At 46.3% G+C, this 26562-nt stretch overlaps 1 protein-coding gene and 1 long non-coding RNA gene across 2 annotated transcripts in view; one reads left to right on the top strand and one right to left on the bottom strand.

Annotated features, from left to right (window-relative positions):
- Window positions 1–26424, bottom strand: part of LOC142929315 (uncharacterized) — a 34944-nt gene extending 8520 nt beyond the window's left edge. The window contains exon 1 of the long non-coding RNA XR_012945594.1: window positions 26125–26424. This is a non-coding gene — a long non-coding RNA (uncharacterized LOC142929315). The remainder of the gene's footprint in view (window positions 1–26124) is intronic.
- Window positions 247–26562, top strand: ASB3 (ankyrin repeat and SOCS box containing 3). The gene is made up of 9 exons (XM_032962571.2): window positions 247–736; window positions 8826–8984; window positions 11254–11366; window positions 14050–14185; window positions 14746–14923; window positions 15835–16032; window positions 22369–22635; window positions 24232–24362; window positions 25801–26562. Exons 1-9 carry the CDS (start codon window positions 262–264, stop codon window positions 26031–26033), a joined length of 1890 nt encoding a protein of 629 aa, XP_032818462.2. The 5' UTR covers window positions 247–261; the 3' UTR covers window positions 26034–26562.

Below are 26562 nucleotides of genomic sequence, written 5' to 3'. Positions count from 1 at the left end.
GCGAATGTGTAATTATGTGTACGGTAGAGATTGTGAAAAATGACAGCTGTTACAACCAGAGTACTCTACATCTTATATGGACGTGGAGGGCACCATTAGTATGTACAGTACAACTTCGGTTACCAGTGGCCTGGTTATCCGGTGTTTTCGTTTATCCCGGTTGACGGAGCACGAATCACTCTTCCAATCTTCCAGCCATCGCTCAAATCCAGTTCGTGGGGTTTATTCCGTTTCCACCGGATTGGCTTCCCTCGTACGCAGATGAGAGCCATCACACTGACCGCTGCGTCTCATTCTAAAGCCACGGGGGGTTCGGTTCGCCCTGCTGCACTACCGCACGCTGACCTGCAGAGGGCGGCGGCGCGCAGCAGGGCATGGCGCTGTGCTCGCCGCATGCCGTCCCGCACGCCTGTGCTTGGCCTGTTGATGTTCACTGTCGGGAGAGGAAGGGGGGTAAACAGTAGAGGGGGTGTAGAGAAGGAGGGGAGCGCTGTACAGTGCTCCAGAGAGGTGTCGAGGGATCGGTCGTGGCCGCCGTGCATGGATTTCTCAGAGAGCCACGAGGACGCGCTCTGCTCCGCGTCCGTCGCTTCCCGCGCCGGGGACTCGCGGCTCCTCTCGAGGCTGCTGCGCCGAGGCCGCGCCGTGGACGCCGCCGACAACCGCGGCTGGAGGCCGCTGCACCACGCGGCACACGGCGGCCACGACCGCTGCGTGCGGCTCCTGCTGCGGGCAGGTGAGGAGGGGAGCGGGGGGCCACGGAGCCCCCCACAAGGGGTCCCCACCGTGCGTGGGGTCGACACGCGGCTCTCAAGGGGACTCGCTCTTGGCTCGGGTTACCACCCGTTCCGGGTTAACCGGGGATCTGGCCCGTGTTATGTGTTTGGGTGTCGGGGGGTATTCTGGATTCCGGTGCAGCTATGGATCAGGTGATGGTCGGGGGGGGGGGGGCTCTGTCCACCGCAGCACCACAGTTGCACGTGGGTTCACCACAGTTACTCGTGGGTTCACCACAGTTACTCGTGGGTTCACCACAGTTACACGTGGGTTCACCACAGTTACTCGTGGATTCACCACAGTTACACGTGGGTTCACCACAGTTACTCGTGGGTTCACCACAGTTACACGTGGGTTCACCACAGTTGCACGTGGGTTCACCACAGTTACTCGTGGGTTCACCACAGTTACACGTGGGTTCACCACAGTTACTCGTGGGTTCACCACAGTTACACGTGGGTTCACCACAGTTACTCGTGGGTTCACCACAGTTACTCGTGGGTTCACCACAGTTACTCGTGGGTTCACCACAGTTACGCGTGGGTTCACCACAGTTACTCGTGGGTTCACCACAGTTACTCGTGGGGTCACCACAGTTACACGTGGGTTCACCACAGTTACTCGTGGGTTCACCACAGTTACCCGTGGGTTCACCACAGTTACCCGTGGGTTTACCACAGTTACTCGTGGGTTCACCACAGTTACACGTGGGTTCACCACAGTTACTCGTGGGTTCACCACAGTTACTCGTGGGTTCACCACAGTTACTCGTGGGTTCACCACAGTTACACGTGGGTTCACCACAGTTACTCGTGGGTTCACCACAGTTACACGTGGGTTCACCACAGTTGCACGTGGGTTCACCACAGTTACTCGTGGGTTCACCACAGTTACACGTGAGTTCACTACAGTAGGTGACCGATTGATCGCGTGTGGTGGGGTTGAGTACGACTCGCACAATTGATTAGTAACGAATGTGGTGGTGTTACCGTGTTTGTTGTTCACGGCTGGCTCTGTGGCTGGGGAGCTACGTGGTGGATGTGTAGGGGCGCCACGGTGGCTAGGAGATGTTAACTACCTCGCCAGGTATACTGGAGGTCTGTGTCTCTCTCATCATCATTACAGTGGCTAGGAGATGTTAACTACCTCGCCAGGTATACAGGAGGTCTGTGTCTCTCTCATCATCATTACAGTGGCTAGGAGATGTTAACTACCTCGCCAGGTATACAGGAGGTCTGTGTCTCTCTCATCATCACAGTGGCTAGGAGATGTTGACTACCTCGCGAGGTATACAGGAGGTCTGTGTCTCTCTCTCATCATCACGGTGGCTAGGAGATGTCAACTACCTCGCCTGGTCTACAGGAGGTATGTCTCTCTCATCATAATCAAGGTGGCTATGAGATGTTAACTACCTCGCCTGGTATACAGGAGGCCTGTGTCTCTCTCTCATCATCACGGTGGCTAGGAGATGTTAACTACCTCGCCTGGTGTGCATGAGGTCTGTGTCTCTCTCTCATCATCACGGTGGCTATGAGATGTTAACTACCTCGCCTGGTATACAGGAGGTCTGTGTCTCTCTCTCATCATCACGGTGGCTAGGAGATGTTAACTACCTCGCATGGTCTACAGGAGGTCGTGGGTTCGATCCTGACCCTGACGCCTGCTGCTGTGTATTTGGTGCTTGCATGGCTCTCTCCCCGTGGTTGTGTAGATTTATCTCCTGGTCCTCCGGTTATTCCCTCCACATTTAGAATCGACTTGCTTCTAAAGTGTTTGACTGCTGCTATACATTCCCACAAAAGCCACTTCGCTATAAAATATGGCTATCAATTTTTTTACGTCAATATTTTCTACATGAAAATATAAAACATGTTCAAATATATATAAACACTATAAACCCCGCAAAAATGTGTAATCTATGTGTATGTATAAGCTGCCGCTAATGGGTGAATGTGGCAATGTAGCGTATTCTACCATACTTGAGCTGAACGTGAATCTGTATTTTTTGCTAATGGTCCAATTATCTCACGTATAATTTTAAAATATGTTACCATTAACACATTTGCTTAAAAAACTAAGAGTGATGCAGCGAGTTGATACATTCACTCTCCATCACGACCCCTTGTATTCGTCCCGGATATTTTGCTAGCCAGCTCTCTTACTAAAGACAAAGACCCCCGTATAGCCTTAACAGACTGTTGGGGCAAGTGCTGTTAGCGAGCAGCACCTATGAAGGCCGGAACGGCACACGGAGGGGGTGGGTGGCCAGCACCACGGCCGGCCGTCTTTGTCTCCCCAGTGGCGATGTTTTCTACACACCACACCAGGTCCTCGTTTAAGGCTGAGTTGACCTAGGGGAGGCCCACGACCGATTCTGATCATTGTCACCGGTGTTGGCCTTTGAGCAGGAATCGAACTCGGGTGGCAATGTTCGTAGCACAGCGCGCTAACTGCTACACGACCACTCCCCCTTTCCATACCCGTACCCAGCCACATGTTTGCTCAATTCTGTACCAGATAGTCCCCGAGTTACAATGGTCCGACTTACGATATTTCGATCTTACGATAGCGATAGTGATACGACAAAATTGTAAAATATTTTAAATTTCGCGCGGCAGGCAAACACAGCAGTGTACGAGGTACGATACTTGTACGTTGGGACGCTGCCAAGGATGTACGCATCTCCCACCTTTCTATTAAATTGCAGTTCATATAGGTAGGCTAAGAATTTACCTTGTTTTTTTACTTTACATTTTACTGTGCAATACAGTATTGTAATTAATAAATACATACAGTATATCGTTTATACAGTACGGTACTGTAAATTGCTCTGTTTTGCTAAATTATCACCATTAAATTTTTATTTAAAGTTATCGTGACTGCAGGGATTCATATTCTTGGTTCTTTCGGTAAAGTCACGTAGAAGGGAAACAATAAAATAATAAAAATATAAAACAATCAAATTATCACGACGTTTCGACTGCAACACAAGCAATCATCATCAGGTGTGAAAACCACAGCAAGAAAATTTGAAAAAAGTGGCGGTTATTTTTAACGTTAGCACCACGGAGAGCGATTTGACAGTTTGTTCAGATGGACGAGTCCATCTATGTTCGGAAAAGAGGAGGGGGGAGACGAAAATAATGGATGCGGTCTGAAAGGCATCGTAAGCGTGAACAATCAATTAAGACCCTAAATGATTTATCAAATCCTTCCAATGATTGCTAAGCCAGAATCCATCTTCTCGGTTGAAATTGTCTCTGTGTTTGTATATGTGGATAGCCTCATGAACGAATCTCTCATGGTAGCCAGATGGCTTGCAAAGAACCTCTGTCTTGGAGAAGTCAATGTCATGTGAGCCTACTGAATTATAACAGTGATCTGCCACGGCCAAGGTGTTGGTCCTACCGTGTTTTAGGTCTGCTTTGTGTTCACGAATGCGGTCCGAGACATGTCGTTTGGTTTCTCCAATGTAACTACTACCACAGAGGCAACTTAGTTTGTAGACACCAGGGTACTGTATGTCCGGAATCACATCTTTTACAGACAGAACCAGATCACGGATTTTATGTAGTGTGTTGGATCGGACCTGGATCTTGTGTTTATTCAAGATTTTGGAGATCTTTTTTGTAATCCCTGCAATGTAGGGTAAAGTGATGGTTTGAAAGGCTCCTCAAGAGGGTCCTTCTTCATGGTTGGAGTGATAGCTTTGCGGATTGTGTAGTCGGAGTATCCATTAGCCTTAAGAGCTTGGTGTATGTGCTTGAGTTCACTGGCTATGTGTTCCTGGTCGGATATGCATTGGGCTCTATGGTGCAGAGTCTTGATGAGGGAATTCTTATCACCATTCTTTAAGACTCCTGGGTAGGCTAGGCCATCTTCGACTTAAGATATTTTTTACTTACGATGGGGTCGTCGTAACGCATCTCCATCGTAAGTAGAGGACTACCTGTATTGCACAGGCATCGGGCCACATGTCTAGCAGATGTGGCTGTAGCTCCGAAATGACATTGAAAAAAGTAATAACGCAGGGGAAATAAAATGTTTGTATTTTATTTCCCGTTTTATTAAACGTCCTGAAATTTTACAACCTCAAACAACTTTGCTTTGAAAAACACAATATCATGGATGTATTGCTTGGAAAGTAGCATGCATTGTGTGGACATTTTATACTTTTGTAAAGAAGCTCATTGGAGATGTCCATTCTTAAAAAGGTGAAGTCTTTATTTCTAAAGGATAACGTATTTACAACTCCGTGATCAGTCAGCCCGGATGTTTTCCACCTTGTAGCTTGTTGGTCCCTGGGCAAGCGCCCAGACTACAAATTTTCCCGTACGGGTTGAACACTCCCCGTTTCGATATGGTGCTGCATCAAGTCGGTGCACCCTAGGTCATATGGGCCTTTACTGAAAATCTCGAATTCCTGTAGGAGACTTTTCCAGTCGATCTCTTTGCCCTTGGGTCAATTCTGGATTCTGCTGAATTATTTCTTCCGCCCAGGGGGACCCTACCACGTCCTTTACTTCTTATATCCCCCGGTACTACTTTTTCTTCCTGTATTTTGCCTGCGGGGGAAATCTGTAGTGTAACTGCCCACTCAGATATGTTTATAACATGTTTGCACAATCTTTGGTTCCATCTCAAAATAGTGTCCACCGCCGCTAATGAATGCCACCTCACAGTTGGCCCTAGTGGTGATACTATAATCGGTGCGTCCTAACGTGATGTAATTAGCGGTGAGCGATAGGAAATTGAATCAACATTTGATCCAGCGGCGGAATCACCATTGATTCCTTTACCAGGGCGTGTATTCTGGAGGTTTTCCCTGTTTCTGTGTTTGGCTGCAAAAAATATATTAGTCTTCCGGACGGTGTTTCTATACTACCCTGGTCGATTAGTACTCTAATGGGTAACTAACCTAGATAATCAGTTCCCAATAAATGCTAGCGAGGAAGAGACCAATACCGGGCCTGATATACAAATTTCCCCTATGCGAATTTCTGTCTTTACTTTTCCGACAATTCTCAAGCTCCCCCTATTTGCCACAGCAAATTTACTGTGTATTGGTTCTAGGCAACGTTTAGCCATAGGTAGCATGTTGAACACGAGCGTGTATATGATGGTGACTGATGCTCCCGTGTCCACCAATACCTTAACGGGATTTCCCCCTATCACTCCTGCTAGCACTAATGTCCCTGTGGCCACCGCTACAACGTGTCTCGCTAGCCTTTTCCTTTTAGATTTTTATGTCAGCCAAATTTGCCCTACCGTGTCGCACTAGGTCGCTGCGATTGAGTGGTGTGCAGATGAGGATGGCGATGAGGGGTTTGATGATGAGGTGTGTGCATGGTTTGGCCGGGTGCCCGTGGTGCCGCGACTAGCCTGATTCTTGTGAAGTCCCGCTTTGTTGCTCAGAAATTGCTTGCTTGTATCAAGTCGACTTCACCCCGGCATCATCTTGCGATGTTGCCCGGCCTCCCGCAGCGGTAGCAGTTTATCTCGGCTCATTCCCAGGCCCCTCCGCGGGTCTGCCATGGTCGCTGCTGCTGTCCATCGCGACTTGGGCTGCTGAATTCACGGATGGCTGCCACCATCTCTGCCAAGGTTGTTTGTAAATCGCTGCCCATGCTGGGGCCAGCGGTGGCCGCAGACGCCGCTACTCTCGTCGATTATGTTGGTTCTCTGGCTCCTCCGATCTCCGTCACCTGTGCCGCCATCTGGGATGGCGCTCTTGCCTCTTCATGTGCTCAGAGGCATTTCGTGAACCACATGGAGGTCTGGTCGCTCTCCGGTACAATGGGCAGCACAAGGCCGCTCCCCTGGATGAGGCTCCACATTCATTCCGCGACCACCACGTCCCTGGCCGCCTGTCCATCCGTGGGAACACCACCTTAGCGAGCGCCAACAGAGTGCTACGGGATATGCCATCGGCGATTCGTTATCTTCTCGCCGCCGGGTTGAAAATCGTTGCCTGGCGGTAGACGGAGGGCATAAAATCTCTGCCATCTCTTCATATGCCTGCCGTAGCGTGGTGCGTTGACTCTCAGGGATGGTGCAGAAGGCCATCAGCGCTCTTTCATCGAGCACTGTGGGTAACGCTCGGAGGGCCTCCTCTTCATTCCATCCGCTGACTTTGATTGTTGCCTCGAATCGCTTTACAAAGGCCGCCCAGTCACCTCCGCTGGCCGTGAATTCTTTAAGGGGTCCCAGCCTGCGTATTCACTTCGTCGGACCCTGGGTTGGTTCAACGAACAGCCGGGGTGGTAGTTTGGGCGGCGCAGCTTTGGCTTGCGGCCGCAGCTGGAAGCAGCCCCTGCAGTCCGCGGTGGAGCCATTAACGGCGGCCGGGCAGGTTGATCGGCCTTGGCTTGCTGTGCGGCGAGGGGAGGTGCCGGCTACGGAATCTCGTCCCGCCGTACTGCGGGGAAAGGTAGTGGCTCTGGCTCCGGCTCCGGAATCTCGACTTGCCGCGTGGCAAGGGGAGGTGGTGGCTCCGGCCCGGGGATATTGGCTCGCCGCCTTGTGGGGAATAGCGGCTGCCTCGGTTCGGCTCTTCGGACTGTGGGAATCGATGGCTGCTGAGGTCGCGCAGCGTCGGTTCTTTCCCCTTCCCTCTCCTCGATGATCTTCGTCAGCAGCCGATTAATCAACGAGGTAAGACGGTCCACTTTTTCAGCGAGTTGCTTCCAGCCGTCCTGGGAGCTCTCCTGGTTTGGCGGTATTTTTCCGGTCTGCGGTGGGGCCTCCGCCTCCTTTGTTAACGTAGCCACCAGTGGAGTCTGGCTCCCGCTGGTCTCCAGGTCTCAATAACCCAGGGCACTTGGGGTGACGCCTCTTCTTCTACTTGAGCTCCTTTTCGGGTTTTCTTACTGGATACTATAGACAGTATCCCACCGCTGCCACCAGTGTAAATAAGCTCCTTGGAGATGTCCATTCTTAATAAGGTGAAGTTTTTACTTCTAAAGAATAATGTATTTACAATATAGTTTTTTTTGGGTTAGATCGCATAAATATAAATGTGTCGTTAAACGCGCCACCACCTGACACAGCCAACTAGTAAGGTTTGTCACGTAAACAGAACGTGCCAATTCGTTACTAGTACAGCACACCGGTGTGTTGGAGAGTAAATCCACAACATTTACAATCTGAGTACGACGTTTCGCCAGTAATTACAACTAGCATCATCAGGCGGACATCTGTCCGCCTGATGATGCTGTTATGGATGATATTGGTCACGAAAGCCTACGTGTTTAACTAACGTATTTACAACTCCGCGATCAGTCAGCCCCAATGTCTTCTACCTGGGCAAGCGCTCAGACTGTGGCCCTTGCTCCACTTATTTAAACTTTCGGCCCAGCCCTTTCGGAGAGTGCCCTCGACCCCACGATAGCACGTTTCTTTAATTATTATCTCATCGTGTATATCTCGCTGTCCTCTGTACGGTGCCTGTGGCCACCTATTTCCAATCATCTCAACGTATATTATTTATTTAATCATCTATACACCTGTTCTTAATTATCTGAACGTGTACCCTCTAACACTTTCTCCTTTCAGTCCCCTACACTTTATTGAATGTAGAAAATAATTGTAAGCAATCTGCAAACGTAATAACAAATGTCTGTTGTGACGGACATCAGCATTTATCACGTGAACACGTAGCATGATAAATATACCGCCTTGCTGTCCACCATTGCAAGTCAGCACTACATCTGTATTCTGAATGTTCTCTGCATGTGTTTAAACCTTTGGCTCCCACCCCATTGTTCATATTTACAGGACATCATCCCTTCAAGGAAGTTACACTTTTAGTCCAGTTACTATTTCCTGTATAAGTTCAATATTGATTGACTGATCAAGTAACTCCATCACTCCGTAAAGAACAATGTGAGCTACTGAAGTCAATTCGTTATTATTTATTCTGGTTGGGTGTTGACGTAGCCCATCATCCCTCCCCTGAGGGGTTGTTGACTAAACGAGCACCAATTTGTGAGATCAACAGTGCTTGTGCTATGGATAGACTCGCCATAGAACTGCGGAATGTCCACCAGCTCCTGAAGCGGATGATGTGAACGCGGCCACGTTTGAAGGGAAGACGCCGCTGCTCCTGGCGGCAGCTGCCGGTCACCTGGGTAGCGTCGATCTGCTGCTGCGGGCCGGAGCGGAGCCCAGCCGCGCTTCCAGCGAAGAGGAGACGCCCGTGTTTGCAGGTGATCAGAGAGATAGATCACAGTAATTTAATGATAAACTAGTCATAAAACTATGTAAAGCTGATGCTATGGGTCCCGTAGTAACATGCGTGTAAGGAAGTTATTTACAAAAAAACTTCTAAGATAATATATTTTGGGTCTTTCGCTGAAGTAACGTAGACAGAACAATTAAATAATGAAAATAAATGAATAATACAAATATTACGACGTTTCGATCACGTTGCGTCGATTGCTTGTGTTGCCTTCGAAACGTCGTGATATTTTTATTATTTTGTATTCACTTTATTTTTATTATTTTATTGTTCTATCTACGTGACTTTACCGAAAGACCCAAAGAATATGAATTCCTGCAGTCATGAAAGCTTTAAGTCAAGTGCTAAGAGAATGTTATGGGTCTGACATTCAGGCTCAAAAGTTTGTAAATTCTGATTCACGGGTCCCAGCTCCCACTCATTACGCTTTCTCCTTACATCACACACTCAATACGATTTGGTTTCCTGTTATATTATCCTGCACCATTTTGTGGAATGGATAATCTTACAATTCTTAAAGATAGAGTTATTCTCCATAAGAGGATTACAAAACCCTGGCCCATAAGAAACACCCAATGGGCATGGTTTGTTCGATAAAAATGTTGTCTGTTAAATAACTTTTTTCTTTTAAGAATCAATTGACTAGAATTGAAGTTTCCCTTGGACCTGACACAAATTGTACTGTAGTTGCCAATATAATTTGCCCACATCTTTTTTAACATGTAATATTTAAATTATATATGTTAGTTGTAGAGCTCCAGGGCCTGACGACCAGGATTTGTGCCATTCCTGATCCCTAAGGGATTTACGGAAGGGTAATGCGTACATTTCCATAAGATCATCTGCTTCGTCAGGGCCAGCCTTAAGTCCACTTACGTCCACACGTGCGCTTCTACAAATACAAGCACGCACAGACACACATCCACGTGCAGATACACATAATCACAAATACCCACATAATCACAAATACCCACCAACACACTCACAAACACACTTAAAACACAAACACACGTACACAATTACAGACAAATGCTCCCCCCCCCTCACAGACACGCACTGTCGCAAATAGACAAACATCCCCCATATAGCCTAATCAGGCCCGAAGAGCACACAACAGATACACACAACACACATCTTTAGGACCCTTTTTGCCAGTATCAAAATGATTAAAAAAGAATAGGCTTTATCCTATTTTGGCAAGAATTACAGGTTTTAAGATATTTAAACACCAAAGAGATACTTATCACAAGACATCAAGTCTGCATTGTGGTAAAACATGCAACCAAACATGCGTTGATAATGTAAACATTCTTGATTTGAAGCTTTCGGGACTGCAGGAATCCATACTCTTTGGTTCTTTCGGTAAAGTCACGTAGGTATAAAATCAAATAAATCACGACGTTTCGGGCGCAACACAAGCGTCCGGCCTCCACCAGAGATCAGTCTCCTTTATGGCCTTGTCTCACCAGTGTTAGACCAGAGAATACCAAAAGACTAACGACCAAAGGCAATGCAAATTCGCTTTATGCGGCAATTTTCAGATACGCAACCCCCGCGTTAAACGAGAGCTTGCTCCATATATCATTTTTTACACAGTTGCTGAGCACAGGCCCAAACGCTTGAAACGTTACGCAACCAGGAACAAACAGCACTGTCCAAGTTTTAATAGATAAGCGAGGTTACAAGAGTTTGAGGAAAGATGTTGGGAGAGAATTCGAAAGTGGACCAATGCGAGGGAAGAAGCAGAAAGAGAAGTGTTGTGACCTGCAATGTGGTGAGTGAGTGGGTGAGTGAGTTGTTGTGACCTTCAGTGAGTGAGTGGCGAGTGGTTGAGTGATTTGTAGTGATGTGGTGGTTGAACACTAAATGAGATGAGGTATTAAGGAGATTCTGTGACAATTTAGCAGGTAAAGCAGTCAATACACCTGCTTAAGCATGGCATATATAGGACTGATTGGACCTCACATTCTCAGTGGTAGAATGTAAGTAAACATTAAAGGAATAGCAACTGTTTGACTATATGAGGAATGGAGAGGCCACACATGTTGACACGTAGAGAGAAAATGAAAGTGGGCATATACTGAGTACCTGTCGTGGTGGTTGATTTGCAGTGGATGAGATGAAACTGTGGTAGTGCTGTGCATGCGTATTAAAGTAAATGATGCACGTTATATTGTCGTACAGGGCATAATGCAATAACATTGTAATACAGCGTTGAATGTTTATTTGCTGCGCAGCCATTGGTGGAGGCCACGTTGCTGTGGTGAAGGCTCTGCTGAGGAATGGGGCCAAGGTGAATGGGCCTCAGTACTGGACAGGGTGGACATCTCTCCACCAGGCCACGTGGAAGGTGTGAGGACTGTTTTAAGCGTTACATTCATAGTTTTCACTCTTCCAATTGTTAAAATCCAAACGTTTACCAAAACATCGCTTAACACTGATGAGTCCCCATTATGTTGGGTAGAGTTGCCACTTGTGAAGGCAATTTCTAGACCACAAGAAGCACTATTGTGACCATAGCTGTCATTGCCTCCTGCTGCCTTTACATTGATAACCCTTCCTTATCACTCGTATATAGATACTATCGTAGTTACCGTTTCATTTCATCCTTACTGTGTTCACCACACTGCAGGTCACAACAACACACTCGCCCCTCACTCACACGCTCATTCACCCATTCAACCCACTCACTCACTTACCCACAATGCAGGTCACCTCACATCCTTTTGTGCTTCTTCCCGCGCACTGATCCACTTGGAAATTTCCTCCCATGATCTCTTTTCCCAACCTAAAACTAAACTATTTTTTATTTTACTGGGTACGGCCCACTGAGCTGTTTAGCTCTTTTTCTAAATCAACCTGGCCGCAAATGATAGCTCAATAAAGTTAGTTATCATGTGGTAAATGATAGCAGTCAAATACTCTTGAACGCATCTTTCTAAATGTGGAGGGAAAAATCAGAGGACCCGGAGAGAGATCCACACAACCACGGGGAGAACATGAAAACTCCAAATATACAGGCGTCAGGGTCGGGATCAAACCCACGACCTCTGGCATACCAGGCGAGCGAGTAAATATCTTGCCACCGTGGCTGTTGTAATAACCTTGCTCAACTCAAGACTCGTGTTAACTTATATCCTTAGTTCTTTCGGTAAAGAACTAAGAATATGAATTACTGCAGTCACGAAAGCTTTAAATCGTGTTAACTTGTTTCTATTGTAATTGTGAAGTGATATTATGTGCTGGCCACTTGGCATTTTGGGCCTGTGTTCAGAAACTGATCAAATAATGTCATCATCCACTGTTGGATGAAGGCTTAGCATTGTCGCCACCTCTGATGATCCTGCGATGTAACAATCCACTCGCACCTCCACGTGGACTTATTTAATCCTTTCTGATTGTCTTTGCAATAGACGTCTCGATTTCTTTTTCGAACCCCCTTGTACATGGCCTTTGTTTTGCTCTTATTTATCCTGAGTGCAACTCTGCAGCCTTCTCTGTTGAGTTCTTCTGGAGATAAATCACATTGGACGTTAAAATGACTTTGTCGTCTAAATCAGAGATGGTGAATGTTTTTCTTCCTTTGATATTTATAGCTTTCACACTCTTTGGTTCTTTCGTTAAAGTCACGTAGATAAGAAAATAAATAATAGATCATTATGTTTCGATCGCAACAACAAGCAATCGTTTTCAGGTGAGAGAGAGAAGCATGCCGTTGTGACGAGGCATTATATAGATCCGAGAGGGGGCAGGGAGGGGAGGCCGTAACAGGCGAGAGGGTGGGGGTGAAATTCAAAGAGGGCTTAGGTGAGAGATAGATCCGAATTTCACCCCCACCTCACAACGGCATGCTTCTCTCTCTCACCTGAAGACGATTGCTTGTTGTTGCGATCGAAACGTCGTGATCTATTATTTATTTTTCTATCTATGTGACTTTACCGAAAGAACCGAAGAGTATGAATTCCTGCAGTCACTAAAGCTTCAAATCAAGATTTATAGCTTTGTTTTTCCAAATTATCTTCTCATGCCCTGTAAATAACTTTGGCAAAAGCACGTCACTTTGATCGACTCCCGGTTTAACATGTATTTTGGTCCTTTCTTCATTAGTGTTACTAAGAAACTACATCTAACTTGCAGTCTGACTGCTGATGAGACATGGAATGCCCAAAATGTCCCAGAGTGTGCTTATGTTGAATGAATGCATTGACATATTGCATTTCAAGAAAGTCTTGTGGCTAATGGGATGTATGTTAAGAACACTTATTTTCATGTAGAGGGACAGATATGGGAAGGAGGCCTCTAGTCTGCCTATTATGTTTTTTGCTCGTTGAAATTGGTAAAAGAGTCAAATTGTCGAGTTAGCTGGACAAACAAACATGCATACATGAAAGCTTCATTGAATTTCAAGATTATTTTTCAAAATGATCCTGTCGAGTTTTGCAGTAGTGGGAAGCATTAATGTATGTGTGATGCTAAATGAGTAATTTCCAGGAAATGTTTCAGCATTTGGGATGTTGGACCAATACCAATAACTTTACTCTTTGGTTCTTTCGGTAAAGTCACGTAGGTAGAAAAATTAATAGATCACGACGGTTCGATCACAACACAAACAACCGTCATCAGCTGTGAAACAAACACAGCAGGAGGACTGCTGACGTCAGAAAGAGCTGCTGCAGCAAGAGTTTATATAGGATTTTGGTGGGCTCAACCCAAGGGTAAGTGGGCGGAGCTAGAGAAGGAATTTGTACGTGAACCTTGATTTGAAGCTGTAAATGTGAGAGATTAGCATGTCAATGTGAGACGGCCCAGCCACCGGAGGTGTGCCAATGAGAAGATTAGCGTGTCAATGTCAGAGAGCCGGGCAACAGGAACAAAAAAAAGAGTATGGATTCCTGCAGTCACGAAAGCTTCAAATCAAGATTGAACCAATTACTTTGTGTTTTTTAGAGTGCAACGTGTTGGAACTAAATTCATTCACATATTTCTCCTCGGCTGGATCGCTCATCATCTGTTTAATCCTGTGTCATCCGCAGGGCCATGTGGAGCTGTTGCAGTTGCTGCTGGAACGTGGGGCACGTGTCGAGGCTCGGGACGACTATGGCATCACACCCCTCTTCCTGGCAGCCCAATATGGACAGGCTCCCTGTCTCAGGATTCTCTTGCAGCACGGTAAGCTCACCTCGGACTATGCCAACAGCACATCAAACACTTTGCACAAACACAAAATGTAGCCACATTTTTTTTATGTTGCTCTGTCTCACAGAATTTGGCTTTCCACCTTCCCATGGAGTAAACCTGGATATATTTATCAATCAGTGTAGGCTTATTAAAACTATCAAAACTTAAATTTATTGTAATAAAGTTCAAGGCAATGCCGGTACAAGATCTCGGTACAAATCAATTCCTGCCACCCAAACACAGATGCCAATTCCCAGCCTTTCCTTGTCTAACCTTGATAGGTAGCTACTCTCTTAACAGCAACGATAGCTCTGCTAAATGTATCCTGTAATGTATCACTGTGGAGGCAAGCTTTGGTGGATCGCACGTACACACTCATGACACTCCCTTCCTGCCCATGGGCTTCGATATCGGCATCTGCTGGCTTGCCAGGGAACAGCAGTACAGTCTTGCAGACCACCGGTTGGGATCCACTGCCTCGTGTGGTGAGATATCCGGCGCTCACTACTGAAGTCGTGATGTACACCATCCTGCATCATTTGTGCACGCAGGCCCTGATGTGAATGCAAAATCCAAGGACTGGGCGACTCCACTTTTCATTGCGGCGCAGGAGGGCCACACCGAGTGCCTGCGGCTGCTGCTGGACAATGGAGCCCAGCCCGGCCTCCCCTGCAACGAGGACGGCTGGCAGCTGCCCCTCCACGCCGCTGCTCAACGCGGACATGTCCAGTGCGTATGGCAGGTGTATGGGCATTGGCCGGAGAGGCTAGATAGAGACTCGACTCGAGAATTGTAAACAAGGTCTGCACCGATTACAAGGTTGCTACTTTATTGGCCAACCAGGTGGCTCTACGGTGGAGTGATGAATAAGTTAGGCATAGATGATTGGACATCTGTTAAAAAAGAGCTTATTATCTCATCGAATTCCTCCAGTATAAATAAATATTCCGGTTCTGATGGTACTTACTGATAAACAGTGACTATGATTAAGTAATAAACAGTCAAGTCAGAGTGATTTTATGCTTATAAATGAGCATTGAGGTGATGCTAATCTTTTTATAACTCTGAGCCAGTGGAGGAAATTATGTATTTCTATAGTGGGAACAAGTCTCTCTATAGGAAAGCCACTGTTTATTTCCCCAAAAAGTTCCACTTATTTCATTGAGCAAACCCCACATACAGGATTTTAACTCATGCCCTTCCAATTGTGAGCCATTCACTCTCCTGCTGTGCCACCCGGTCTGCTTATCTGACGTGTCAGCAAAATGAATATGTATTTGCAGTGTAATGAGTCCACCAGACGAAGGTTGAGATGACACACTCCTCTTTATTCTACACGAGCTCACGCTGCGTGCGACCACTCCACTCCAAATCCCACCAGGAAGCGCTCCGTTCTCCCTGCCTCATCCGGTGACGTCACCACTCCCCTCCTCAGCGTTCCCTCTCTCTCATGCCCTGCCTTCTCTTTCCTTTTGTACGTGACGTCATCTTTAACAATAACCTAGGTCCCTTGGGTATTTCTATCCCTGGATTGCTTAAGTATTAACACGACAGTAGCAAAGCGTAATTTTTACCCTCGATAAGGCCGCACATCTCTCTCCTGGCTACAGAGTTGAATCTACATGTTCTGGTCTGCTCAGGTTGGTGAGCTTGTTGCTGCCGATGACGGACGGCGGTTGCGGGTGGCAGCCGGGAGCCGTGAGCCCTGTGTATTCGGCCACGCACGGAGGGAGTGGAGGTTGCCTGCGCTCCTTGCTTGAGGCCGGGTACAGCCCGGACGCACAGCGCTGCCCGCTGCTGGGGCTCGAGTCTCCGCTGCATCTGGCGATCTCCAGCGGGTACGCATCTCCCACGCGTCTCCCACGTGTCTCCCACGCGCTCCCTGCCACTATCCTGGCAATAATCTGATCATTCCCAGTGATGGTGCTTGTGTAGGCACCCTGTGGATAGCCACCTGTCCGGCATTGACCCGGACAGATGGCACTGAGAATTGGCATACGTCAACGAATTGGCAGCTGTGTTTCGGGTGGCAAGAACTAATTTGTACTGAGATCTGGTACCGGTATTGTGATGAACTTCATATCAGGACACGGAATGGTTCTGATAGAGCTAGACCGATTGAGAAAAATATCCAGATTTGCTCTGGTGTTCCTCCAAACACTAAACTTTGTACGTAGTGGGAGCGATGGCGCAGTAGTTACCGTGCTGCATTGCAAACTTGGCGGCTTGAGTTTGATTCCCTCTCATGGACAATAACAGTGATGAATATCTGAACTGGTCCTGGGAATCCAGGACAAACTCAGCCTTTGGTGCTGTGTGAAAACATCGCCAATGGGAAGACATATGCGGGAAACCAGGTTTCCAGCTACACCACCTCCTCTTGTTCCATTTTGGCATTCATAGATGCTTAACAGCTTTTGCTCCAACAATCTTAAAAGGTCTACAGGGAATCTTTGTCTCTGTCTTTGTTCCTCTAAACTCCTAATGTTGTGCCTACAAAGACAGCTGTTATTTCTGTTTTTTATTGGCCGAAGGCCCTTACCTGGTTTTAAACATGAGTACTTAAAGTGAGGGGCGCCACGGTGGTGAGATGTTATCTCCCTCACCTGGTATGCAGGAGGGTTCGATCCCGACCCTGAACGCCTATATATTTGGAGTTTGCATGTCTCTCTTCCAGTGTTCATATAGATTTCTCTCCGGTTCCTCCGGTTTTTACCTCCATATTTAGAAACGTGTTTAAAGTATTTGGCTGCTATTAATTTCTACACTATGATAAGCCACTTTGTCGAGCTATCAGTTGTGTCCAGGTCGCTTCTGAAAAGGAGCCATATAGCTCAGTGGGCCTTGCCTGGTAAAATAGAAAAATTATTGTTTTGTTTAAATAGTTTATAGTTGAATAGTTTTAGTTACGTGTTTGCCTTCAGCATAAAGGGCATTCTGTTAAAATACGATTATAAACCCTATTTTATTGCATCACTTCTAAATAATTTGAAACTAATTCTCGAGACACTGATAACTTCCAATAGTTTACATTTATTACAATAATATTTGAATAAAAAACAGCTCGATCTGTTCACGCCATTCTCCCTCTGCTGTCTATATGCACACTGTCAGCACTTGAGACAATGCATCACTGATTTCATTGACCTGATAAAAGCCTTTGACACAGATGCCCACAGCATCTTACATTCGAGATTACTCCTCTGTGAAATTTGCTCAACCGTTGAGCCTCATATCCCATTACAGGAATCTCCTGCTATATGTAGGGGATGCATTATTGGAAAATGCTACTTAACCTCTAATATTCACAGAGACATAATGTTAAAATCAGGGGTTGCATTCCAAGCCAACATTTCCAGAAGAAAGTTGCTCAATTAAATTTCATGAAGTATGTAAAATAGCATATGATTATAAGTTAACATACATTTGAACTCATGATAAATATAATTGATGAAATAGCACTTAGATTTGATTTAAGAGCTTGCTGATCAAGGCCTCTTGGGGTGAGCTTTGGTCGAGTTATGCAGAAGCAGAAGGGGCATGATCACCCGCCTCTTCATCTGACGATGAAGCTGGAGCCACAGGAATGTTCACCAGTGAAAGCTGCCTCTCCTTTCTGAACCTTCTGGCGTGATTGTCAAATGTTTAAAACAACTGCTTCCAAATAAATACAAGCCTCTGCCAATACATTTGATCATCAATTATATATCCGGCGCGCGATTAACCGGTGGTTCCGGGCCGATCCTGCGAAAACAGCAAAACCACTTAAAAGGCTGTGTAACTAGTCCAGCGATCGGCACCATGTGCATGACAAGAAAATGTAGCTATGCTTGATTTCAGTGTTGAATATTATAGACAGTATATTATGCATTACATACAACTTAAACAATTAATATACCGCACATAAATCTTGACTTAAAGCTTTTGTGACTGCAGGAATTCTTATTCTTGGGTCTTTCGGTAAAGTCACGTAGATAGGTTCAAATAACATAGCAAAAAATAACAAAAAACCATGACGTTTCGATCACAACACAAGCGGTCGTCTAAAAGGAAAAGGGGGGTTAGCTTCCAAGGCAAACTGTTTATAAGGGTTTGAAATGGGCGTAGCCCAAATGTCAGCAGTCAATGATAATGTAAGTGGTGGGCAGCCAACCCGACGGTGGTTGGTTTTCCACCAATCAAAGGGCTGCCAGGTGAAAATTAGCATGTTTAAGAGAGATGAGCATGTTATCGTAGAGCCACAGTCAAGGGGTCGGCGTGCGAAGTGACTGTGAAAGCGTAAGTTTGAAATGGGTGTAAAGCATAACTAACATCGGAAGGTGGTAGGATTGGAACATCATAGCCAATTATGACTTAAACTGGTTGATAACGTCCCTACAATGATTTCTCAGTTTGTACCCATCTTCTCAGTTGAAATTGTGTCTGTCTATATATATGGATGGCTTCATGAACGAATCTTTGTTGATAGCCAGTGTTCAGTGTTATAATATGCGTTACGGTTCAACATAAAAGGGAAGTATTGTTAAACTCTAAAATAAGAGGAAATATACATTTGCTGAACCCAAATAGTTCCGTGGTTCGGTTTTGCAAATGAGAGTTCACTTTCGCAAGTTGGATGGTTCAAAATCAAGCTGTTATAATAATAATGCAATTTATAACGCGCGCAAATTTGCGGATGTAACGGCCGCAACTCAAAGGCGTGGAGCCAAGCTCAGAGTCTCTCGAAAGCGTGGTTGTAGAGGTGAGTTTTTAAGTGTCTCTTGAAGGAGACGATTGAGGTGATGCTGCGAATGTGCAGAGGGATTGCGTTCCAGACTGTTGGAGCAGCCACCGAGAAGCGGCGCATAGCCATGACCATCCGGGATCTTGGTATCAAGAGGAGGTCGTGAGTCGCACTGCGAAGGCATTTGTCGTGTGCTGTGCTGAAAGTTGTCAATAATGAAGAGAGGTACGGGGAGCAGGCAGATGTGAAGGCATGGGTGGCAGAGGCAGGCAATCTTGTATGTGACCCTGCTGGCAATAAGTAGCCAGTGGAGGGCACGGAGACAGGCAAGTGAGTCGAGATGGGGATGGGTGCGGCTAATGACGACACGTGCCAGGTTGTTTTGTAGTCTTTGAAGTTTTTTTAGGTTGCCAGAGGAGGACCGGACTAGGACGGAGTTGCAATAATCGAGGTGACACCCTACTATGCAATATGCCAATGTGTTGGCAGTTTCAGTGTAGATGAAAGGACGTAGGTATCTCAGAGCCTTCAGGTGAAAGTTACATGAAGTGATGATATTATTGGTTTGACGGTCGAAGGATAAAGTTGAATCTCGGATGACAGAGGTAGCTGAAGTGATCAGTGAACCTGATGCTGTGATCAAAGATGTGTATGTGTTTTGGGAGCGCTGATGAGTTGAGACGTTGCCTGGTACCTAACATGATGGCCACTGATTTTGACGGATTAAGGGCAAGGTTGTGTGCAGAGAACCACTGTTGCAAGGCAGAGGTGCATTCCGAGAGCCTCTCCAATCCAGACGCGTTGGTAGAATTGATGGCGGTGAACAGAATAGTGTCGTCCGCATATGAGTGGTGCTTAACACTGAAGCTTGCGATGAGGTGGCCGATCGGGGAAGTGTAGGCTGTGAACAACAGGGGACTGAGGGCGGAGCCCAGAGGGACGCCACAACGCTTTTGTTTCAGGAGATGTGGACAAGCCCACCCTGACTGAGGATTGCCGATCAGAAAGGTACGACAGTATCCACTTGAGTGCTGAGCCACATATACCGAAGTCGGATTTCAGGAGGGAAGTAAGGAGTGAGTGGTTGACGGTGTCAAAGGCTGATTAAATGTCCAGACTTACAAGTGCAACGATGGAGCCGGAGTCAATAATCATAAAAATGTCATCGAGCACTCTGGTGAGTGCTGTTTTTGTGGAGTAGTTTTGACGGTAAGCTGACTGGAAGGAGCAGTAATTTGGGGAGGAGGTGATGTGTGGTTTTAGCTGGGCGAGAGCGAGTCTTTCGAGGAGTTTGAGAGGTTCGAGAGATTAGTGATGGGACGATAACTAGACGGGTCATCAGGGTCGAGACTTGGTTTCTTTAACAGGGGGGTAACCAGGCCAGATTTGATGTTGGACGGAAAACACCCCATAGAGAATGAGGCATTTGCGATGTTCCTGATCATGATGGCGAGTTCCGGAGGACATTGCTTGAACAAGGAACCTGGGAGGACGTCTAGTGGAGATGACTTCATGTGAAGTGATTAAATCAAAGAGAAAACGTCTTTTGAAGACTCCGGCTTCAACGTGGTTAGAAAGGTGTCTAGGTGAGTGCTTACAATTTCAGAAAACAGGAGCCGGGGTACAATTGTGCGATGTGAGGGAAGACGTGCAGGAGTTTGCGATGGTGATCAGCTTGTTGGTGAAGTAAGTTTTAAAAGAGTTGGCAAGTTTCAGTGAGGCCAGTGGATCGCTAAGATGAGGGACCGTGGTGTTACCAGGGTGTAGAAGATCCTTGAGGGTTTTCCAAAGGATGCGTGGTTTTCCGGTAGCTCTTTTAATGCATTCTTCAATGTAGGAGGGACGTGAGGCAAGGATAAGTTTGTTCGATTTCCTGCAGGCAGCTCTGTAGGTAACTCGATCAGCAGGAAGACCACTGTGGAACTCGATCCTCTCAAGGCGCCTCCTGATTCGCTTAGCAAAGATGGCGTCTGTTGAGAGCCAGCGAGTGTCGTGGGAAGGCTGCCTCGTGGTTCGTGGTTTTAATGGTGCCATCTTGTCCAGCACCGCCCTCAGGTCAGCTTCTAGTTGAAGAGCGCAGACAGTTCGCTCGGATGATGGGGATAACATTGAAGGCGAGTTTGCAAGGAGGTGCTGTAGAGTGGAATACATGATACCCTTGAAATTACGGGAGTGGCAGGTGATTTTGATGGTGATTGGCTTGGGAATTTGAAGGGAAAATAGTATGAGGTGGTGGTCGGAGTAACCAGTTTGGGAAACTCCCAGTGCAGTGATGCATCGATCCTCGTCAGGTTCCAGAACCAGGTCGAGCATACTCTCAACATTTGTTGAGGAAGCTCTTGTGGGGCCTGAGTTGGTGATGACCAGGTTATGGCAGGCCAAGGTTGACTCGAGGTGGCTATCAATGGAGGCTGGGGTATTGCCGGAGCAATTGAAGTCTCCAGTAAGCACGAGCCTGTGAGATGGGTTTGGAATGAGGTAAAGAAATTCGGAAAGCTCGTTTAAGAAGGTAGTGATACCGCCATCTGGAGGGCGATCGATGGAAATGAGGTAAAAGCACTCGGTGTTAGTAGTGAGGGACACGGACTGGACCTCAAAGGTGGCGGGAGCCATTGGTAGATAGAGCTCTTAATTTTCAAGTGTGCATTGTAGACGACCGCTAAGCCACCACCCCGCTGGTTAGTTGCGCGAGGTTTGTGAAGATCCTTGTATCCCAGGGGCGTGACTTCCAAAGAGATGGCTGGCGCGAAGTCTGGCCTGCACCAGGTCTCGGTAATAAGCAAAGGTCGATGTGGTGGTCCGAGATGATATCGTGAATCAGGGCTGATTTGTTGGTAATGGAGCGTGAGTAAAGTAGGCCGAGGCGCGGCGTCGAGAGGTCAGAGGAAATAGCTGGTTGAAGGTTGACCTGTGAACAGCGGCCCCTACCGCCTCTGCAACCACGGTGCCGATGCAGTCTCTGACGTTGACCTCTAAGAAGCCCGAGGCCAGAGAGCGTCCTCAGGAGCGGGGATTCCAGGTGCAGGTGATGAAGAGATGGTGCATTGTTGAAGCCCTATTATATCAGCCCATGCTGTACACGCCTACGTAAACACTCGTTGAGCATCTAAGCGGGCGGACACGACCACGCACGCGGCACATACAATGGAGCGGCCAGAAGAACACGAGGTCCAATGGAGTAGCTGACCACGCGCTATGCTCCAGCTCGCAGGTGATGCAGCCAACTATTGGGCGGCGGTTGAACTTACTAAGCTCGGTCCGAATAGGCAGCTGGACATATGGACAGGTTTGTTCGTATCTCTGAAAGTTGTAATTATAGGAGTCCCTGTACCATCAAATTACTCAAATGGGATTATGCATAACAGCAGCATCGCCCCCTACTGCAAAACAACTTGACACTCAACCTTTCCTCAGGAAACAAGCTGTTACCCCTATTTGCCATTTCCCGCAGCTCCTCCCAGCTGGTGGACATCTTATTGGAGTTTGGTGCAAGTGTGACGACCTCGCACCTGGAGCTGAGTGTGAGGACAGGGCGGTGCCGTCTTCTCAGCCGCTTGCTGCAGAGTGGCTGTGCCCTACCCTCCACCTGCGATGCCGCGAGCCGCCTGTTCAGCCGGGAGGTGTGCGCTCGCTCTGGGAATGGACTCTACCGTCATTGGCTGCCACAGCTTCTGCTCGCTGGGTTTGACGTTCAACTGCTGCTCCGCTGCCCTGACCGGTAACATAGCCCTCCCCCTGAACGCCATGGACACTTTTACGTTGAGAGGGAATAACGATGAAGATTTGTTTTTGATGTTGCACCTCTATGCCGGGCATCTTATCTGATCTGAACACATTTGGAAGGGCACCCCAGTGGCAACTGTCTTTTGGTCATAAGGTAACGAGCATTATTCATTAGCTGATGGTGATTCCTGTGTACAAATTTTAAACATTTGCAGGTAATGTTCATTTGCCTACTTTTGCAAATGACGTCACGGAATCTTGTAATCCGTCTGTGCAGCAGAGGGTGCTTAGCATTATGATTATCACTCCCACAGTATTAATTGGGGCGGCCTCTGCATTTGAACTGTGAACCTCTGCAACAAAGGGCGAACGCTCGACTGCGTGGACATTTCACCGCCCGCAGTCCACAAGCATTGGATTAAGCAATCCTGATTGCTGGTGAGACACTCATTGTCGAAACCAGTCTACAATTGTATTGCATTGAACCACTGCTCCTGAAAATATTCACTCCCAGAAGGCTGTGTGGCTAAATGGGATGTGTAAATTTAAACCAATTGTGGAGAGACAAATAGGGGAATAGGCGTTTAATTATAAACACGAGCTTTTTTGCCCATCCTAGGACAGAAGCTGTAATATTTATGAAAAATTGAGCAGAGTATAATTGTATCTTGTGTAAATTTAATGGCAGTGAATCTTGCACGAAAGTATGTCATCAAAAACTTCACTCCATTTCACTGTAGCACTATATTAATATAAGTGAATCTGGCATAAAACGAAGTCGTAAAACACTTCACAGCAGTTCACTGTAACACTATTAATGCCAGTGATTCTTGCACAAAACTACGTCATAAAACACCTCACTTAATGTCACTGTAGCACTGTATGTAACTGACCTTCAATTTGTTCAAATTCACTGCTCTGATACTTTATTCTCTTCTGCTTTCGGTCGCTGGGGTTGAAATAAAATGGAAATCGATACAATATCTGGAAAATCACCGAGAAATGTCTATTTTACCATAATGTAGAAGCATAAATTAGACTTACATTTTGTCTGAAGTGCTGAAGAAATAAAGACACCAAATCCATTTTTTTGCTGCGAAGAATTATTTATTAGATTCACTTTCAATAAAGAAACGTCAAACTTAAAGTGAATTTGCGAAAAAAAAAAACATTTCTTTACACTCGACCTTCTTCTGCGCGAGTGTAAAAATCCACCCACTCATGAACATTAATGACGGGGGGGGGGGTGCGGCATGTGGAGTGATGTCACGTGCGGGACACAAACAGACATTCTTGGCTCATTATAGTAGTAATTCTCCACAAGGACGGTTCATTAGTCTGTGACGTAATTATGATGATATAAAAGAGCACACCATTACTTTTGAGTTGTAACTTATTTTTATATAAAACCAGATAGGGAATACAATAATGCAGTCACCTGAAACCTGATACATTACTCGTGTACTTGACTTTTCTCTGAACTGATAACGGGATGGTTTTCAGTGTAAAATCACCCCTCGTTTAATGTTCTACTTTTTAACAACATTGCATGAATGCTTTGGTGACTTGTGCTCTCATTGTGTGGCTACAGGGTGGTGATTCTAGACATGGGCGCCTTGACCTTCTGTTTGGAGTTTACAGATCACCGCAATTCGGATGTGTCTTGCATTGGAAATCATCCACTCCCAGGAGACACTGACAGAGAACTTCAACACAAGTTTGGTAATGCTCTATTTGTATTGTACACTTGGAGTGGCTGGGTGTCAGAGTTTAGCAAAGGTTCCTCTACCATTGACCATGTACATACCATGGAATAGACCGATGAAAATTAATTACCATTCTGGCTAGGATTTTTAAGACTGAAAAAGCATCAGACTGTAGAATGTATGCAGTCATCTAAGTGCATACTCAAGTTAGAGTCTTCATATTGACTGTTAGGAAAAGTGGTGGTGAGCTGTTAACTACCTTGCCTGGTATGCAAGAGGTTGTGGGTTCGATCCCAACCCTGACACCTGCATATTTGAAGTGTGCATGTTTCTCTGCCTGTGGTCACATTGCTTTTTTGCCACGTTCTCCATTTTTTCACTCCACATTTAGAATCAACATGCGTTTAGAGTATTTGGTTACTAAAACTCTGCACATTGTAAGCCACTTTGTTGGCATTTGTGGCCAGGTAGCTTTTGAAAAAGAGCTATATAGTTCAGTGGGCCTTACCTGGTAAAAAAAAAAATGTTTTAACATAGTGGGCTTGGGCAGGACACGATGGCCGGTGGGCAAGAATAACTACTGAGTGGGAGCCAAAGGGGTGCATGCACCCAAGAGGATGTCCACAGTGGAGATGGGAGCAATGAGATCAGCTGGAGCACAGGTTCTGGGTGGTATGTTGCATTGTGAGACAGTGAAGGATGGAGATTTCTTGGGGAGGCCTTCATCCAGCAGTGGATTGATTGTGGCTGATGATGTGTGATTACATCAGTTGATCTTATTGTTTACTACACAATAATTTTAGAATCTTTGTTTGTGAATATGACCTAAGATCTCTCTTGAAAAATATACTTTTTATGTTCATCAACTATCGCTTTGTAAAATATGAAATACATAATGGACATTGGACAACTGTGAAGTGACTATATGAATTTTGCAGGAACTATTCTAGGACCCAGATCTAACAGAGACGGTCCTTTTGAGACGTATGTTTTTGCGACCAATATTATTCATAATAAAGGTTTTTTTGGGTTAGATCGTGTAAGTATACATGTGTTGTTTACCCGCCACAACTTGACAGAGCCAAAAGTAAGGTTTGTCACGTAAAAAAAATGTGCCAAATAGCTACAACTTCAGCCCACCAGTGTAAATGTTGTTAATTTACTTCAACACACATTTATACTTATGCGATCTAACCGAAAACACCTTTATTATGAGAGAGGGCCCTTACCTATAACATCTGGCAGTTCACCAGCACTCATGCAAGCAAGCCTGACTACTGATGAGAACACGGATTGTCAAAACCGGTCCAGTGCTTTGGTTGAAGCAATGCTGCTCGAATGGTGCACCCCTAGAAGGCTGTGTTTATGATGGCATGTGTAAAAAGTACTTGCGTTGATTTTAAGGGGGTGACAGATGTTTGAAGGTGACAGCTTGTCATCTGCTTTGAGTGCAGAGCGCCCCGCCGCCCTGCGCCACCTATGCCGCCTCCGCCTGCGGCTCGCGGTTGGGGATCGCAGACTTCGAGCGCAGCGCGGCGGTCAGGATTGGACCTGCCACCTGCCGCTACCGACCAGCCTGCGGGAGTTTTTGCTCTATCGCGACGTCCTCGCAGCTCATGGGATACCTGATCCAGATGCCACTTCTGGCGACGAAGAAGAGCGATCGGACTTTGATCGGACTACATGAGACACTTGCAGTAATAGCTCAGTGTGCAGTGGCCTATTGGGGTATTCTGAAAGTAGTGTAACAGTGACGCGCATGCCACGATGGAACTTACAAGTTGACTCGCTTGTACAAGGCTTGTGAAGAGGTCTGCACTTGGATGAACTTGATGAGGTCGTGTTTTCGAACTAGAAACTCGATATGCTTGTCAACAACACTGGCCTGAAAAAAAGTACTCAAAAGTTAGCACGTGAAGAGTGCCATTTCACAAAACGTCGCTGATTTTATATGCTTTAAAGGCATTGTTGATGAAGAGTGGTGTTATTTGTGCTTGTGCTCAACTGCCGACACAGCAGCATGACTAAATAATTTAATTACACAACTAGGCTTGCCGCGATGTAGTGTTTTTGATTAATATTGTTATATTGTCATCGTTACCTCGTTTTAGTTTTCCTTAAACAAAAATTCTTCTGAAATAAAACGTAACTATTTGATTGATAACTATGCAGAACGTATGCATGATATCAATACTTTGAAAACATTTCCAGAGTAA

Source organism: Petromyzon marinus, chromosome 29, assembly GCF_048934315.1.
Source record: "Petromyzon marinus isolate PM22_M1 ecotype Great Lakes invasive population chromosome 29, UKy_Petmar_22M1.pri1.0, whole genome shotgun sequence".
NCBI lineage: Eukaryota > Metazoa > Chordata > Hyperoartia > Petromyzontiformes > Petromyzontidae > Petromyzon > Petromyzon marinus.
The sequence above is the reverse complement of the archived record's forward strand: the minus strand, read 5'-3'. Positions and strand labels throughout refer to the sequence as shown.

Excerpts from the sequence above, each read along its gene's own strand:
- ASB3 (XM_032962571.2), top strand. The coding sequence starts at position 262 with ATGAGAGCCATCACACTGACCGCTGCGTCTCATTCTAAAGCCACGGGG. Across the intron at positions 11,367-14,049 it reads TCCACCAGGCCACGTGGAAG|GGCCATGTGGAGCTGTTGCA; the intron begins GTGTGAGGACTG and ends TGTCATCCGCAG. Across the intron at positions 14,924-15,834 it reads GCTCAACGCGGACATGTCCA|GTTGGTGAGCTTGTTGCTGC; the intron begins GTGCGTATGGCA and ends TGGTCTGCTCAG.